General features: G+C 45.1%; 1 protein-coding gene across 1 annotated transcript in view; it reads left to right on the forward strand.

The window, feature by feature from the left end:
* LOC119440408 (nose resistant to fluoxetine protein 6) overlaps positions 1-17,453 on the forward strand; it is a 539,389-nt gene that overhangs the window by 115,657 nt on the left and 406,279 nt on the right. Inside the window, exon 2 of the mRNA XM_049661052.1 lies at positions 2,930-3,147. Coding sequence (XP_049517009.1) covers positions 2,930-3,147 — 218 coding nt within the window. The remainder of the gene's footprint in view (positions 1-2,929; positions 3,148-17,453) is intronic.

The following is a 17,453-nucleotide window of genomic DNA, read 5'->3' on the forward strand; positions in this document are numbered from 1 at the left end:
TGTAGCTATTTCTCTTTTTTTTTTTTACTTGTTGCCATTCATGTCACCTTTACCATGTTTCTGTCCTACAGAAAGCGCTGTGAACCCATTTGTTGCGGAATATTCTATGCCTGACTTTCAGACGATACACTAAAGGACAGCTGTCAACTGCGGTCTCATGAAACATTCAGCCGTATATATAGATTGAATCGGATCCTGTATGATGCGGTATTTCTGATGCGGCATTTCTGACAACTCTATATAACGCGCTTTATATTATAATTTTGAACCTTAACCGCTGGTAAACCTATTAGGATGCCCTGTTCTACGATAACTCATCACATATTATGACGCATCAAGAAAAAAATAGGGCGGTGGTGCTCGTAGTTGGCTCTTTGCCCGTCGTCTACACGACGCAGGTATCACTTTTTTTCTGTATAAATTGTTTATGAATTTCTGAATGGTTTCGGAAGTGAAACAATCACTGGTGAAGAATTCGGAGTGAATATACAGTGAAGCCACAGTGTCGCGCCAACGTTTCGTCAACAGGACTTCTCTCCGTTAAAGCTTTAAAAAGATTTAACTTCGAGGTCTTTAGCAACCGTCAAAGCCATAACACAGTCTGGTCCGCTTACGGAGACGCTGCAACCATGCCTGTTGTATAGTTGTTGCGCATTAGTTATATATTGTTGCGAAAATGTGGCGCACTCGAAGGCAGTCCTCAGCAGCCACAGAAACGTGTTGCATCAGGCAGAAGGGACCAATACACCTGTGAACATGGGGACCATTATATACGTCTGCACTGTTCTGTGGTCAGGTTTCTTCTTTTTTCGCTCTTTTTTTAGGCATCTAGACTGCATGCAGGGTTCTGGAGCCCCTTCAAACTGCAGTTCGCAGATTTTTCTCTGTTACTCCTATATTTCTCAGTGAGAAATAAGCGATTGATTGATTGATTTATTGATTGATCTTTCATCCAGCACATACGTTAGCCAATTGGACGTGTGCCTTGATTAACCTCCCTGTCATTCCTCGGTCTCTCTCTCTCTCTCTCTTTCTCTCTTCGTACTGTCATAAATGGGCTGCAGTGGAGACTGAAGTAGAAAATGAATCTATCAATCTTTATATGAATACAACAGTAGAGTTACGTAGCAGAATATGCAGAAGGAGGTCCCCAACTTACATACCGCAGGTGGACCGTACCTGCTGTATTGTGGCTGTAGAGAACAAATAATTACAAAAAATAAGATATTGGCAGTTACCAAAACAGTATACAAAATTTCAGTGGTTAGCATGAAAATCACCATAAAAGACCCATTATATGGGACGCAGCAGGTAATTATTGAAGAAAAAATCGTTTTCGCTTAAATACGCGAACAGGCATTGTTTCTTTGAATTTAAAGTGTATTCCGTAATAAAATAAAAGAAGAAAATGCAAATTTTTCTGTAATTAGTATGCACTTTCGGCAGCAGAAGTTTATTACGAATACCTTGGCTGCTTATACCCCTGTCACACTGGATGTGTTAATGTCATCCGAACTTAATGGAATTAGCACCGAATTACATTATTCGGCTGCTACACAACGACATTTAATGCCATTAGAATCGAATTACTTTCGCAATCGAATAAGTTCGAGAAACTCATAAGGCTTCGCACTCGAAGCGAATGTATACACTCTACCCCAGAGACAAGGTAAAATATGACATTGAGCGTTTGTAGTATTAGAAGCGTTCATGTAAAAAGGTAATTATTTTGCCTGTGTGTGTATGTGTGTGTTAATTTTTTTCGTTTGGGTTGCCACGCGACATGCATCTGTCATTTTTACGAGAAAAATGCTGTACGGCAGGCTGTCACAAAATGTTTTTACTGTCCACCTCAGTGGCGGCTGGCCACCGTCGCTTTACTAGTCGGCCATACTGTAAACAAATGGGTGCCTGTGTGCACGTGCAGTGGTGAGCACTATTAGGGTGAACCCCTCATTAGTATTCACGAGCCTATAGCAGTTAATGTTTAGCACAAAATAAAGAAAAGTATTATTTGTTTTATCGGCACCATCATTAGGCATCGTATTCGGCACATTTCCCCCCTGAAGTAGAAGGTATATTGAAGGCTATACCAACTTGAATACTAATGAGGTGTTCACCCTAACAGTGCTCACCACTGTACAAAGCAAGGTACACCGCAACTAACCGCTTCACCTGCTGCAACTGAGCGTCGTCGTTCAGCGCTGCCATGTCAGTCATATTGCAGTAGCGCACCCAGGATCTCTGCCAGGGAGGGGGGGGGGGGGGGGGGGTTGACAGTTTGCCCATACCATCTAAACAGCACTAATTTCGATTTCTTCACTGGAAATTGTCAAAAAATGCGCTTTTTGCGAGTGTGCAGACGATTGCGCGTCTTACATCTTAGTTGCAGTACTCAAATGTGTAAGGAAAAAAGGGGTTAAACAAAAGGGGGGGGGGGGGTTAAGTCGGCCTCAGGGGGGGGGGGGGGTTACAACCCCCGAATCCCCCCCCCCCCGTCGGTGCGCCACTGTCATATTGTTTGTGTTGAATTTATCGGCTATGACTGCTAAGCTGGCTAAACCTTGTCTTGGCTCACGGTGACCAGTAATTCTGGAATAGAAGTTATACATGCGTATTCTTTCAGTGAAGCGACGCCCCATATATATTTTAAGATAAATAGATAATCTTTTCAGACACTCATACATACCTCGTTCACTTTTCTTGCTAAATTTTGGGAATGATCACCATTGATATCATGACCGAATGACATTAATTCTTCCTGTGTAGCACCACCACAGGTCGAATGGCATTTCTTGCACCGAGTGTCATTCGAATCTATTGACATTGAAACGCCCAGTGTGACGGGGGTATTAGCTTCCCTCTATTGCTGGTTCGTTTAGAGTCCTGAATCCAAGCACCTTTTCTTCTTTTTTTTTCTGTCCTTCAGTGCTGGACTCCATCGGGAGGCCCCCGTCGGGCATCCTGGACGTGACCATGTCGGACTACGGCGACTACGATCAGTGCCTCGAGGTTGTGTCGCTGACGCGCTCCGGCGATGAGGACTTCCGTGGACAGCACTGCAACATCCAGGTGGAGCACCCGCACATACCCGCCCTCACGAAACACGCCATCGCCCGCCTACCGCAGATACTCAAGGAGGACTCGGTGAGTGTGCCGCATATCTCGCGAGTGTATTTTTTTTTCGCTTCAAGGTATGCGTATGATGACCAGCCGGGGTGCTGCCTCAGTACGCGTCTACCCGAACATCGCGATAGTGTTAAGGGCATTCTTTTTTCTCACCTGTCATCTCATCGCTAAAAATAGCCTCATTTGTCGTCGTACGCGAATTCTTTATATACCGGCAAACGCAACAGAACAAATCGCTGAAGCATGTTGTATTCACAAGAACTGCGATCTGTGATTCAGCTGACCCACCGGCTGCGCTGCTTGACATTGTATGAGAACGGCAAAAGATAGACGTAAAGTGAGTGAGACTTGAAGTAGCCTCTTCCTGGCACCACGAAAAAGAGAGACAGTCGCATAGAGCAGCATGAAAAACTCCCGATACATATTTCTGGTGCTCAATACGTGCTACATAAAAGTGTTTTTTCAAGCATGAAAGAAACCCGCGATTACACGCAAAACTGCCGCGCGACTGCCCGCTCGAGGCAGTTTGCGTGTATTTGCGGGCATCTTTCACACTCGGAAAAACCTTTTTATGTAGCACGTATTGAGCACTAGAAATCTGTATCGGGAGTTTCTCATGTTGCTCTACAATCTTCTCATTGACACTTTTCTTCTAACCATAATAATTGAGAAGTTGATTAATTATTTAGGAATAATTATCTAATTAGGCGGAATGCAAAAAATAATCTCAGTATCTCCAAGCGACACCAAACAACATTACCTCGGTTCTGTCCAGCTATATCGCATTCATATATTTTTAAAGGGGCCCTGAACTACTTTTTATCGATGTGGAGAAAGACATTTCAAGTGAAAAAAAACGCTATTTCAGAATCACTTTGCCGCAAAAAGTACGTCAATGCGTTCAGCAGACGCGCAGTTATTGGCAATCAAACACGGCATCCGCTGTACTCCCATTCCTCCTTCAATTCCTTGCACTGCGAAGGCTACGGCGGAGTAGGGCGGGGCCACAACGCTTCGCCTCGGAAACGTCTTCGTGGCGCGCAGTTCAAATTTAATTTTGGACTTACGATTTTGGTGCATACGAAGCGCTAAACGTAAGCCAAACGCGGTTGTCCTCAGAGAGCCGCAGTGCGCTTAGCCACTGCACTTTTGGCGGCACCTCACGGCAGCCGCGGTGTAGCCGACCGCAGCGACCAATAGCAGCCGTGTATTGGAGTGTGCTTTATTACGGAATAAAGCACACAGAAAAGAGCGAGGATCATGTGCTCTTTTGAAACGAGAGCGTTTGAGAGAAAGGTGACTTCGCGTTCCGCTTGCGAGCTCCATGGACTGCGTACGACAGCAGAACTTGGCTGAGATGTTCACAACAGCGTTATGCTACCCGCGGACTATGTTATTTCACGAAGCCCGATGGGTGGTTCAGGACCCCTTTAAAGTTTGGCTCAAGTTACGCGGGACACCCTATATGTAGCGTCCCAGGAATTATCATGATCCTATCGTCGGGCGAATGGTAACGTAGGATAGTTTAAAAAAAACTGAAAAAAGAAAGCAAAAATGCATCAGCCGGTTTAGGTGCTGGGCCCTTTTCTTCTGAATACTCACGATCCGTCCAACCTTACCACCAGAACATCGAAGGCACGTACGCCAGAGGCAGCAGTGAAACATGAGGCAGCCGCAAAAGTGCGCGCTGCGGTACACGATGCAGACATAAACCAGAGCGCAGGTCAAAGAAGTTGGGCGAAAACGGCGCGACCGAGTGTAGCGCAGGGTAGGAAAAAAAAGAAAGAAAATGTCGCGGTCCTCCAGAGGTGCAGAAAGCAGGATGTTTGCACGGGCAAAACAAAGGTGTGGGTGAAATATTATAGTTCGAAGCAAAACACAATATAGAGTATACCATGTGGTATCCTCTAGTTTTTCCGCTTTGCTTGGTACACACGTACTCAGGCCGATCTAAAAGGCCATGCACGGCCCGGCCCGTGGTCCGAGCAGTTATGACCAAACGGAAATCGTGAACGTGCAGCCGTATCGTAATGCGTCCGCTGCAGTCGGGAATCGAACCCGGGACCCCGTTCTCAGCAAGAAAACGCCATAGCTACTGTGCCGCCACCGACTTTCCGTTGCGACGGGATCTGGACGCTCCCGGGCCACAGTACCGTTCTATCCAACAGGTGGATCTACATAGCAATCTCGACTTTCAAAGAGACAGTGATGCCCGAATTGTGTGCGCGCAGCTGCGCATCTTTATCGTGACTGATAGCGGCGGGCTACCCCGCGACTCTTATTGCTCGTTCTTGTTCGTTTGTACAAACTTGCATTGCAAAAATGTTTCTATTGATTCCCTGCTTCCGTCGGAGCTCCTCCAGCAATACCATTCGTTCGTCCTGCTCCTGTTTGCGCTTTCTCCCATGGATCTAGACCAATTGGGCAGGCTTTCTACATATTATACGCTGCCGTAAATTTTGTGCAAGTTGTTTCCACTACTTCGCAATAACCTTACATAGGCTACGTACACTATCGTTAGGCACATAAACTTTCTTATATGGGAGAGGACTGTGACACTGATCACCAAGAGAAAAACTGTTGTGCAAGTGTCTTACCCAGCTACGTTGTTTTCTTTTGAAACAATTTCCCCTGTTATATTACCTTAAATGGCCTCTGCGACTCCTGAAGCTTAGGAAGCGCTCTTTTTTTTCTGTCTCTCTCTCTCTCTCTTTTTCCAGCTTTGGATCTTTGTTTCGAACTACGCGCGCATGATCAGGCCTGATGCAACAAATGGGACATCCTCGGTACTCGGTCACTCATGCGAAACTATGCTGTGCGTTTTATTTCGCTCTCTCTCTCTTTCGGCGATAAGCCTGCGAACATGTCTGCTCGACCGTTGAAACAAATCCGCCAATGGCGATTTCCATATTCAGTGAAGCGATAGTGCGCGTCCTGACGCAACACAGACAGCGAAAGATCACGAAAGGACCGAAGCACTTGGTCAGAGGGGCTCTGCCACAACTTTCCCAGCAAGCGTTTCGAGCACAAAATTCTTCTTCGCCCCGCCAAAACCTGTTCCTGAGCGCGAATCCGAACTGCTTGCAACGTCATTCGGAATCCGAGGAAATTAATTTGGCTCTCCACGACAGTCAGTGAAATGCGTTGTAAGCCAACCTAAGCCGTACATTTACCAAGCGACAAAATAATATAACTGAGCTGTCCGGCAGAAACGGAGCTCGAACCCAGGCTACAGCGCCCAGATCCAGTTAGCAATCCTACGCAGCAACCACTGACCGATCGCCCACGTGATTGCAGCGACATCTTACCCTTGGTGTGGGGCACACACGAGGTGAGCTCAGGGAGTTGCGCCCTGTATAGGCGCACCGATGGGAGGCAACATTAAAAAGCAAGTTTTTATCTGTTTTTTTTTTTGTTGTTGTTGTTGTTTTGCGGAGTCGTTGGCAGCATTTTGTTCCACGAAACTCGAATTTCAAATGATAAGGCGGCTTGAGCACGAACACTTCCGGGATACGAGTAACAGCCGACAAGGCCTTCCACGTCCCTGCGATGTCATAATGACTCCGGTAGAGACGACGCCTCGTCATCGAACGAGTCGTCGAGCACAAAGCGCGCGATGACCACTTATGCTCTACACGTGTAGTGCAGCGCGCAGCATGCAGCGCTGTTGTTGCGATGTAATCTAGTGCACGTTTGTGTGGCGAACCATTTGATGCTCAGCGGCCATTCTGTCTATCTGGTTTCTCGTGCTTATCTTGTTTCTTCACTTCCGCTGCGAATAACACATCAATCAAGCAACTGTAGCGATAGACCATATGTTACTACCTTAATTTAGAACGCAATACTTGTGTGGGTAGAAATCACACGAACATGGGATTCATGCGCCCGCCTACATCCTGACGCAGAATGCCCCGACAACCTTTTCATTCTTTTGTTTTCTCTGTGTCGAAAAGTAAATAACAGACAATGCACTCGTTGGCTACGCATAGCAGGACTTGGACGCTCCGGAAATGTTAAAAAAAGAGCTGCCAGAGGCTGTATGGCACTGGCAAGCTTTCCCTTCGATTCTATTCATTTATCGCTCATCGCAGCAAGTTGCCGATACCGGCGATAACAAAGACTTCGCGTCATGGCAGCCAATAACAAAGGGCAAAAGACTGGAATATGAATCTTTACATGTTACCGGCCTAGTACTAACAACTAATAATACGAAACATAAACAGCTCATATAGTTGTATTTGCGGTCTCTTAACTAAAATTAAAATGTTCACTTTCTTATAGTTCTGGAGCGCAATTTATTGCGATAACATTTTTAACAATACTTTGACTACATTTCCAACGTAGTCACTTTTTTTTAGTCGCTCCACAATAGTTTCAATAAAATCATAGCGCTTGCACCAGCTCACATGCCGAACCCGTTTTCTTTTCAGGGTGAAAGAGTGGCGGTGATGCCGAGTGAAGTATGAAGTTTCTCATCTAGCGTAGTAGTGATTATTAACAGGTGTCGATGCTACAGACGTTGTTAATGACACGTACTGCATGTAAGACAAATAATGTGCTAATGTCGCACGTGAATGGCTAACCCCCCCCCCCCCCACACACACACACACACACTTTTGTGGCAGTGTAACTGCGTTTTTCAAGACACGGTCAACCAAACTAACCTCGCGCACTTGTGACTTCAACTCGTGAGTTGCGCAACTTTCAGTCATCACAATGCCTCGTTTTCCTGATGGGTCCTGAACTGCCTGTATTTATTTATTTTTTTATTTGTGTTGTTGTAGTTCATGTTTAGGAAAATGACAGCGCTGGATGGACAAGGACACAGACAAAGAAGAACACGACACTGGCGCTGTTTTTTTTTTTTTTGTTTTTTTTTTGGCGTGTCCTATCGAAGGCTTTAGGAAACCACAAGTTCCCTGGAAGTACGGTGGGCACAAGCCTTGTTTTACGTACGAGAAATATACCCTGACTATGCACATGCAAACCCCTATCGTCGATGCCAAGGCGGTCGGGTCATTTGGGAAGAAGTTCGGATAAAAGACAGATCCTGATGTACAAGAAATGAACTGTACTGGAAGGGAAACTTGGGCGAGTTGATGGGAATTCTTCTTCGCCTGTGTTCTTGTCTATCCAGCGCTGTTATTTTCCTAAACATGAATTCCCACCAAATCGCCCAAGTTTCTCTTCTAGTTGTTGTAGTTATTGTTGTTTCTGTGCGCGTTTGAGAACCGTAAGTAGTCGAAATTTACATTGGTTCCCAACCAGAGTGGCGTTCTCCACAGCCGATAAACTGCTTTTATGTTGGCGAAGTTTTACTGCACGAATCCAAACATCCTTCGTTCATGCTTGCTCATTTCTTTATAACGCGAAGTTAACTTCCTTCCTTCACGAGGCAATTCATAGCAATGTCAATAACGAACGCTAGCGAACTTGGAGTCCTACCACTAGTACTATCGAAAATCCTTTTACACTACTGACAGTTTAAAAAAAAGTATCGATGATATTGATAGCCAATTACAGAGAGTTTTCATCACTAGCATCGTTTCGTTCCTCGTGGTTGGTATCTATTGGAACATGTATTAAAAGAAACAAAAAGCTGTTTTTACTGCGTTCATTTTACCTAGACAAACATGTAAACAGAGCACGGCGCGAAAAAGCGCGCGAGGGGGGGGGGGGGGGGCGTCTCAATCGCCAAATTTTGATTGCCTGCCTTCGGTTCTTCAGAATACTGCATGCATAAGCAGTTACGATGACGAATCGCAGTAGGCATAATTCTGCAGCAGCGTATCTTCGCAGGGTGACGCAGGTTTCCAGAAGTCCAGAAGTTGTAATGCACTTGCTAGAAAGAGGGGGGGGGGGGGGGGCAAGCGTGACGTCACGGAGGAGGTGCAGAAACGTTACCACGCGCATAAAAGTGAGAACCGTGACGCGCAAAATGGAACAACATTCGCGCGCACCGTGGCCTTGAGAGCAGGGGGAAACACAGCACGAACCGTCAGTGTTTTCTGAGAACGCACAATTACACACCAGAATTACACGGGCTGTCCGAGCAAAGGTGGCACTATATGTCGAGCACCTGGCTTTCAGAAATTAACACTTATTCAGTGGAAAAGTAAAAAAAAAAGTAAAACGAAATAAAATTCGGCAGATAAACTTAAGACTGATTACGTGTGGGAATCCTAAAGCATTGTATAGTCGCTTTGGTGAAATGTTTTCTCTTAGGTATTCATCCTGCATGTCCGTTCCTTTTGAGACGTGATGGTGGTGGTACACCTCATTTTAAACGCTCATGATTTGGCTTCGAGGGTGTTGGTGTTGTCGTTGTTGTTGTTGTTGTTGTTGTTTCCTGTCACGTACGTGGCTCCTACACACTATGGGGAACCGCCGTGGTTGCTTAGTGGCTATGGTGTTGGGCTGCTAAGCACGATGTCGCAGGATTGAATCCCGGCCACGGCGGCCGCATTTCGATTGGGGCGAAATGCGAAAACGCCCGTGTACTTAGATTTAGGTGCACCTTAAAGAAACCCAGGTGGTATAAATTATTTCGGAGTCCCCCACTACGGTGCGCCACATAATCAGATCGTGGTTTTGGCACGTAAAACCCCATAATTTAAATCAATTTTTTACCCACTATGGGATACGCGGAGCACAGCGGTGCCACTTCGTATTGAAGGATCGTTAGCGCGTGATATAAGACGATGACGACAGTGACCCGCACACTATCAAAAGTATTGCGTGAGCGTTTGCATATGGGGAAGACAGGATGCCGGGTTGTGTAAGACGCTCAAAAATTTGACCTGTATCCGAACATTGCTTGACGTGTTTTTACTCTTTTTGCACCGTCGGCCATTTTTTTGGTACCATGTTTTGGTCAGCCACCGCCGGATTTTCGCGAAGTGGGCCATATAATGCTTTCGTATTAAAGTCGTTATGATTTCCAAGAACGTTCGTTACATACGCAAGAACACGCAAATATATAGGTATATATATATATATATATATATATATATATATATATATATATATATATATATATATATATAAAGAACAAAAGAACTGGCGCAGTTCGTTGGAATTAGGATAGCCATTTAGGCGAGTGGGTCTAAGTTCATGACATGAATATAGTACACAGGCGCTCACTACAAACTAAATTTTATAGGTCAAATACCGTATACACTATTTTCTTTTTTTAATGCATAAGCATTTCTATGCCTACCCAACGAGAAATTTGTCGTCACGTAAGACGACTGCAATGACTCATACCCCGTAAGGCAGAGGCTACAAGGGCTCAGCGAAGTGAAGCGAACAGGGCATACATTCATTGAAATCACCCATACAACACAGAACAGCGTACGTTTCAATAAAGAACTAGCTCAAAACAAGCATCCGAACCATAAATAAAGCATTTCATATACCCCCCTCAGCAACTGTTGTTATGGTTTTCCAACAGAATACCCCGTAGTGGCTAAGCGCCACAAGCGAGGAACAAGCAAGCAAGCAAGCCAGCAAGCAATCTTGACATCCAGGTTGATAAGGACGAATAAGAGTTGATAAAGGTCAGATCACGTTCGACAAGGTTGATAACGACCGATGAGGGTGGATAAGGGATTATGCTGGTCGGATCAAGTTTCCTAACATTGATAATGACACCGGGTTGCGTGGAGATGAGCAAGTGGCACAATGCTTACGCGTACTTAGGCAACTCCCAGAGGAGTTTCTGCGTGAATTTTTTTGCTTCGGACACGTTTTCGTTTTTGTTTTATTTTTCAAAAACGCTTACAAAACTTACTCCAATCACTGCACTACCGATCAATTATCTGCCCAAGCGGATATCCTTTGCAAAAAAAAAGAACCCAAAGCAATTCATCCACTACATATACTAATTACAATAATTAACTTAGTTACAAACTTTACGACACATGTTTATATCGGAAAATTGCAGGGAATCGTCAGAACAGTGTAGTTAAGTGTTTTCAACATTTCGCCATGCCCATGTATACCGAAATAACAGGCGTCAAGTTATTCGGCTCACAGTATGGCTCACATAGTATGGCGCCGCAAAAATAGAGCTAGAATAGTACGAATAGTACGCGACGAAGCGGCCTGTATCGCTGTATCGCGTCTGCTGCCGAAGCGACAATGCGTCCAATCGGGAGTTTCGCAAATTGCCAATCGCAATTAGCTCGTGGGAAGAGGGTGGTGTGGTGGCAGCTTCATTTTACGTCACACGTTTACGTCACAGAGGGGTTGGTACGGAGAGCCGCGCTTCGCGGTGCCGCATGCGCAATCATGTTATAATTGAAGGAATAATTTGACGCCAGATATTTTGGCATACACGGCCATTTTGAAATGTAGAAACATGGACCTAGACGGTTATGACGACTCCTTTAAATGTCCCAGTATAAGCACGTGCCGTAAATATTGCAACTAGAGAGTTCATTAATGTAATTAGTTTAATTAGTGAATTGATTGTTTAGGGTTTTCTAGCCAACGATGTCCGCTTAATTGGGCATATATTTTATCTGTATATTGACGTATCTGTAGTGGGCACCGGTAGCTATCTGTAGACGTCAGTCTGATTTCAACTTGATTGTAGTAAGTTCGTTAAGAACACGCTGAGTGAATAATAGTGCACAATGTTATTTTTTTTTTCATAGAACATAGCACTCGGTTGCCAAAGCTCTCTACGTCTATAGCACTCTTTCTTCGCGTTCACCCGGTGGCGTTCAGGTAAACAAGGATGGCAGCCCAAATGTATGCGCAAACGAACAACGCCTTCGACTCGTATGTCTGCGCTCATACACACACGCATATACATACAACGCATTCACGTGACCTCCGCTTTCCAAGGCCTGTGCGTGATGTCATTATTGCGCGATACTGCCGATTTACTTTCTCATATTTCTTTTTCTTTTTTTCTTCTTTTTTGTATTTTGACTTTAGTTTCTAGGAGCCCTTGGCGACGGGCTGCGTGCTTCAAACATTCTCAAAGTAATTCGCTCAGTTCGCAGCATAATGGGCATTGTTTTAACGACTCCGCGAGAACGTGTAAGGAGCAATTCTTTTCAGGAGAATGAAGCCAATATTCGCGGTGTGACGCAGAAACGAGGGAAGGAAAAAAAAAGTGTGCCCGTCTCCCGGGGTTTTCGTGCATCTTTTATTGCGCTAATCGAGGAACGGAATTATCCCGCGTTAATAAACATACGGGAAATAAATAAAACGCAAGCAAGCGCCAGCACTTGCAAAAAAAAAAAAAAAAAAAAACCTGCAAGAATACGGAAAGCGTTGTTTGTTTGTTTGTTTGTTTGTTTGTTTGTTTGTTTGTTTGTTTGTTTGTTTGTTTGTTTGTTGGCAGTCATTCCGAGCGCGTTCGCGCGTCTTTACCCGTGTGTCGAAACAGCGTTGCGCCGTCACGCTGAATACTACTCAGCGGTGGAAGAAAGAAGGGGAAAAAAAGTCATAATCCGAGCGTCCGGTAAACAAGAGAAACCACAGATATAAAAAACGCACCAGAAACGTCATTATACGTGCCGTCGCAGGTTCCGGCGTGTCTCACCTTCTCGAAGCGTTTTGTTTGTGTCTTCATTCGCCGTCGCGTTAGGCGCCTACTAAGTGGTCACTCGTGCGGCCTGGCGCCGTGTAATTCGTTGTCGCAAACGAAGCAGTCGCTGTTAGTGGACGCTAAACACTTATGTAGATGAGCATCCAATAGCCGCGTCACGGCTACACCTAAGCCCTCGCCTGTTCGCGGCGCCTCCCTTGACGACAAAGCCGGCTCCTCTCTCCCTCTCTCGAAGAGCGCGCGGTGTTTCGCTTCCCCCCCCCCCCCCCCCCATTCTGCCCTTATTAGCCTGTTTTAGTTTCTTGTTGTGCGTGATGTTTCCAGGCAATTAGTGCGCGCGATGCGGCCGCCTGTGCGTGCAAGCTCGATTCACTCCGCCGAGCGCCTGGTCTTCTCCCAACGCGGCCGTCGCACTTCGCGGTGTTTTCCTACTCGGGCAACGTGACGCAAAAGAAACGTAGAGTTAAACTTGTACAGCACCAGCATAACAAGGAGAGGGGACGCAGTGTCGCGCATCTTACAGGAGCCATTCGTTGTTCGAACACATTCGAAGTTAAATAAAAAGTCGTTTTATGCATGGAAGCACAAAAGTTACTGGAGCGCCAATGCATTTCTCCTCAAGTTCGGGAATGATTATCTCTAAACTAGTGTCATCCTGAGAATTCTTTCCAAGTGGATCCGCCTTGCGAACTCCACGGCTATAATTTGTAAATTTCGATAATATGGGCCATAAGGTAATTGGTTAAAAACTTAATTGGTGAATTTTTGTTAATTAGTCGATTATGCATGTCAATTTTTTGTGCAAGTAATGTCCGCCTCTTCGAGTAGACCAGCTCATGAACTAGAACTTTGCTATCTGCTGCAGGCAACCTTTAAAAAATTTTGAAAGTTTACGCTGAAACACCCTGTGTATACGCGTATACGCATACACTAGGTATTGATTGCAGATAGTGACCGCCTGTCATTGCGTGTCTGTGCTCCCTGTCTCTATCTCTATATTCTTCTTATATATTTCTACCTCCCGCTCCCCCTTTCTCGAGTGTAGGGTAGCGAATCGGTTTTTACATTTACGTTAACCACCCTGCCTTTAACATTTCTTCTGTCTGTCTGTCTCTTTCTCAAGGTATTTATTATTCGCAATTAGGAATTAATTTTAGGTATTCATTATACATATCTCTTACTGCCTGCTATACTACTAAAAGGCGCTTTCCAACTCTACAACGTTTGAAGTCGATGACATGATTTCTTAGCTTCTCTTCGCCCCTAGAGGAGCAATAAGATGCTCACGTTGCTGATGTATAGTGAAGATGATTTCATGCTTACGCTACATCCTGGCATGGAACAGGTGGCTTCGTTTTGGTCGCCGTTATGACGTATACATTCCATCATTAGTGTGAGTCACCGTCGGGTCCGCGTTTTCAGTAATAACAATAAGCGTGATAAGGAAATAAACAAGACTTCACGTGGTCATTAAACACCATTTCGTGCAGCGAAACGTCCTCTTAAAGAACCCGGCAAAAGTCAGCCGCATTCAGTAGCTGAACCTTAGAAAAAAAAAAAGGGCAATGAAGGACTCCGTCTATGGCAGATATGCGTGGAAACTTCCTGCGCAGTTTTCACGTGGTAGGTTATAAAGGGCGCGTTAGGCGACAAATTCTCCTCCGTGGTTACTTCCACGAAGCCATGAAGCGTTCGTGTGAAACGGGAACCGCCTCCTTTTATACGCGGCGCAAACTAACCCTCACAGCGTGCCCCGATGACCTAAACGCGTATTTTTCTCGGAGCCGCCAAGACGGGCAATAAAACTCAAAGTGCGGTCAACATCGACAAACAAATAAAGCCTAACTGATTTTTTATTTTCTTTTTCATCAAGCAGACACGAACACGTCATGGAGTAGCTAGAAATCTTACGTGTAGAGCTAGAAAGGTACGTCTCACGACGCAGGCAGCCGTGGCGCCTCTGTCCTGTTCTCTTAGCAGTACCCCAGGACTTCCATTTGACTTTCGCGTGAATTGTTTCCTGCCTTTCTTGCAGTACATACTTGGGGGAACGGCTGCGTAGAAGTGACAGCAAAGCTCGAACTGAAAAAAAAGGAAAATAATTATATAGATCAAACGGGCATGTTTGCATTTACATAACGCGACGCATTCATCAAGTGGTTAATTAAATGTTACAGAACTGTCCACCTCCTGCAACGCGGTTCGCAAGCGATTACGTGCCTCCTGTCGGGCTCGCAGACACCCGCCAAGCGACAGTGCACTACACTATATCCGGTAGGGGCCCGGTTAATTGTACTGTCTCCATGATCGGGCCACTTTATTCGTACAGAAGCCGACTGAGCAGACGCGTCAAACTCCAGGAAAGGAAGCATAATAGCCTTCGGTTTAATAAATACAAGAATTATGCGCTTAAAGGCGCATGTGTGTTGCACTGAGGATGTTTAGGTAGCGTTGGTTGTTCAGTTGCCTAATTCCGTAGGGAACAGAGCCGGCCATCGGCACATCTCTAGGGGTAGTACATATATGGTCATATATATAAGCCGATTCGTTATGTGAGGGCTGCCCTTTGTGTTCGCTAGCAGCAAGCAACGATATAGCCATGGTCAGCAAAATCTGGTAGGGTTCGAAAAGAAAGCGTCGCTTTGAAAGATATACAGAAAATAAAAAAAACAACGCAATAGCTGAAAGGCATAGCGTTTGCCGACGACTTAGTATAAAATGTATTTGTCTACTTCGAACACAAATTTGAATTTAGCACAAGCAGATGCGACTTCTCAAATGACACCTGCTTGCTGTTAAGTTTCAAACCTTTACTTACTTTCTTGATTACAGAGTGCGGCTATCTAGTGGGACTTTATCTGCGTCGTTCTCATTATTTTTATTTCTTTTCTTGTTTTCTTTTTCTACGAGTAAGTTATCACCACTTTCTTTGATCATGATCAGAACCGGCGCACGTACACAAACGGGCCGTCAATTAACTATATAGAAAACCTTTGACTTCGGCGTTATGTTTTTGACGTTACAATGCTGTTTTCAAGTTGAAGATGCTGCATTAAAAGTGAACAGCATGTTCAGTGTGAAGGAAGCACTGGCACAAGTATTCGGCTGCACAAAGAGTCTTGGGCCGAATTCGCAATGCCTTTCGTTCGTAAGCGTTTTTTTTTTTTTTTTTTTTTTTTTGCCATTGGCTTGCCCCACTCTGTAATAATATGCCCAGACTCAAGATTGGCTGGAATTTCCTTTTACGAAATATTCTAGCTTAAGACTTGTTTATCATCACGGGCCCTTATACCTTTCTGTACGACGTAGGTACACAATGTTTGCAAGCTATGTGGCGGATCCAGTCGTCTTGCGAACCCACTCATTTCTCGGAAATGAGAACACCTGCACCCCTTCGTTTTCCTGTTGATAATTTTTTTTTAATAGCCTGGCATGCAAGAGTTGCTCGTTGTCGCACATACACTTTCCATAGACCATGTCGGTAGCACGTTGAAAAAGATATGGTGGCAAGCAATTTTGGAAATGAAAGCATAGGAAATCCAACGGGGTTGAAACACTGTCGGGCTGCGACCGCGAGCTGCCGGCCGAAGTCACGTCGTAATTTTTCGCGCAAGTCTGAAATGGGTTCTAGGAGGTGTAGCAAGAGCTTAGACACGTTGTTGCCGTCATCTCTGCCACCGTCAATCCTGGCACAATCGTCCACCCCCGTTCTTCTTGACTTCCCACATCGGTATCACGTTGGAAAAGTGAACCACGTTGAAAAGTAACGCGTTCAAAAGTTTCCCCACCATGGGAAACCATCTTGCGGTCCACTTCCTTGTATAAAGGCTCTAATGAAATGTGTTTAGAATGCGCTTGGAATAATTCCATTGAATATACATGCTCTGCAGCAATCTGGGCCTCGCTGAACGTTGCCAAAGGTGCGCTCGTTCAACAGATTCAAGAGGATGATAAAGGTGCTGTGTTACCTGACGGTAAACTCTATATTTTTACACATAATAGAGAGTTTTAGAAATGTTCGGGGCCACAAGCAAATAGCGTCTTGGCCACTGCGCACGCGTCAGATGCAATAGGGTCTTGGGGTTTGCGTAGGGAAAGCTATTTCTCAGATATAGCGTGCTGCCCCAAACTTGCCCCAAAATCTTCGTGTCAACAAACATGGCCGCACCTATCGAAGCGACGGCTGTCGCCTTATACCAACTTTGACTGGATTCCTGCTAACTCGTAAAGTTCGTTAAGTTCGTAAGCTATATACGAGCGGTGATTCAGACTATCGTTCTGTCTCATCTCGCGTGAGTGAGAAAGATTAATCGATAAAGAAAAACGCTATTTTCGGTTCTGCATTTCAGAGCTGGTTGGCCTAAAATGAAAATGCTACGCGAAAATAGATGGCCGAATCCTCTGGCGAAGCCAAGCTTTTGGCCAAACGTGGTCGAAGCGTGCCTTAACGACTGTTCGACGACCCATTTGGTAATTTCGGCGCCAAACGAACACGATTTACCGATAGACGATGACATACATCTGTGGCGCGCGACGTTCGCGCAGTGTTGACCAGGCAGGATGGTTGACAATCACCAGAAATGTGAGAGCGGCGACGCTCAAGAATTTCAGCCTGCAGGCACTTAATTCGCGACATACATACATACATACATACATACATACATACATACATACATACATACATACATACATACATACATACATACATACATACATACATACATACATACATACATACATACATACATACATACATACA

The sequence above is a fragment of the Dermacentor silvarum genome, chromosome 1 (assembly GCF_013339745.2).
Source record: "Dermacentor silvarum isolate Dsil-2018 chromosome 1, BIME_Dsil_1.4, whole genome shotgun sequence".
Lineage (NCBI taxonomy): Eukaryota > Metazoa > Arthropoda > Arachnida > Ixodida > Ixodidae > Dermacentor > Dermacentor silvarum.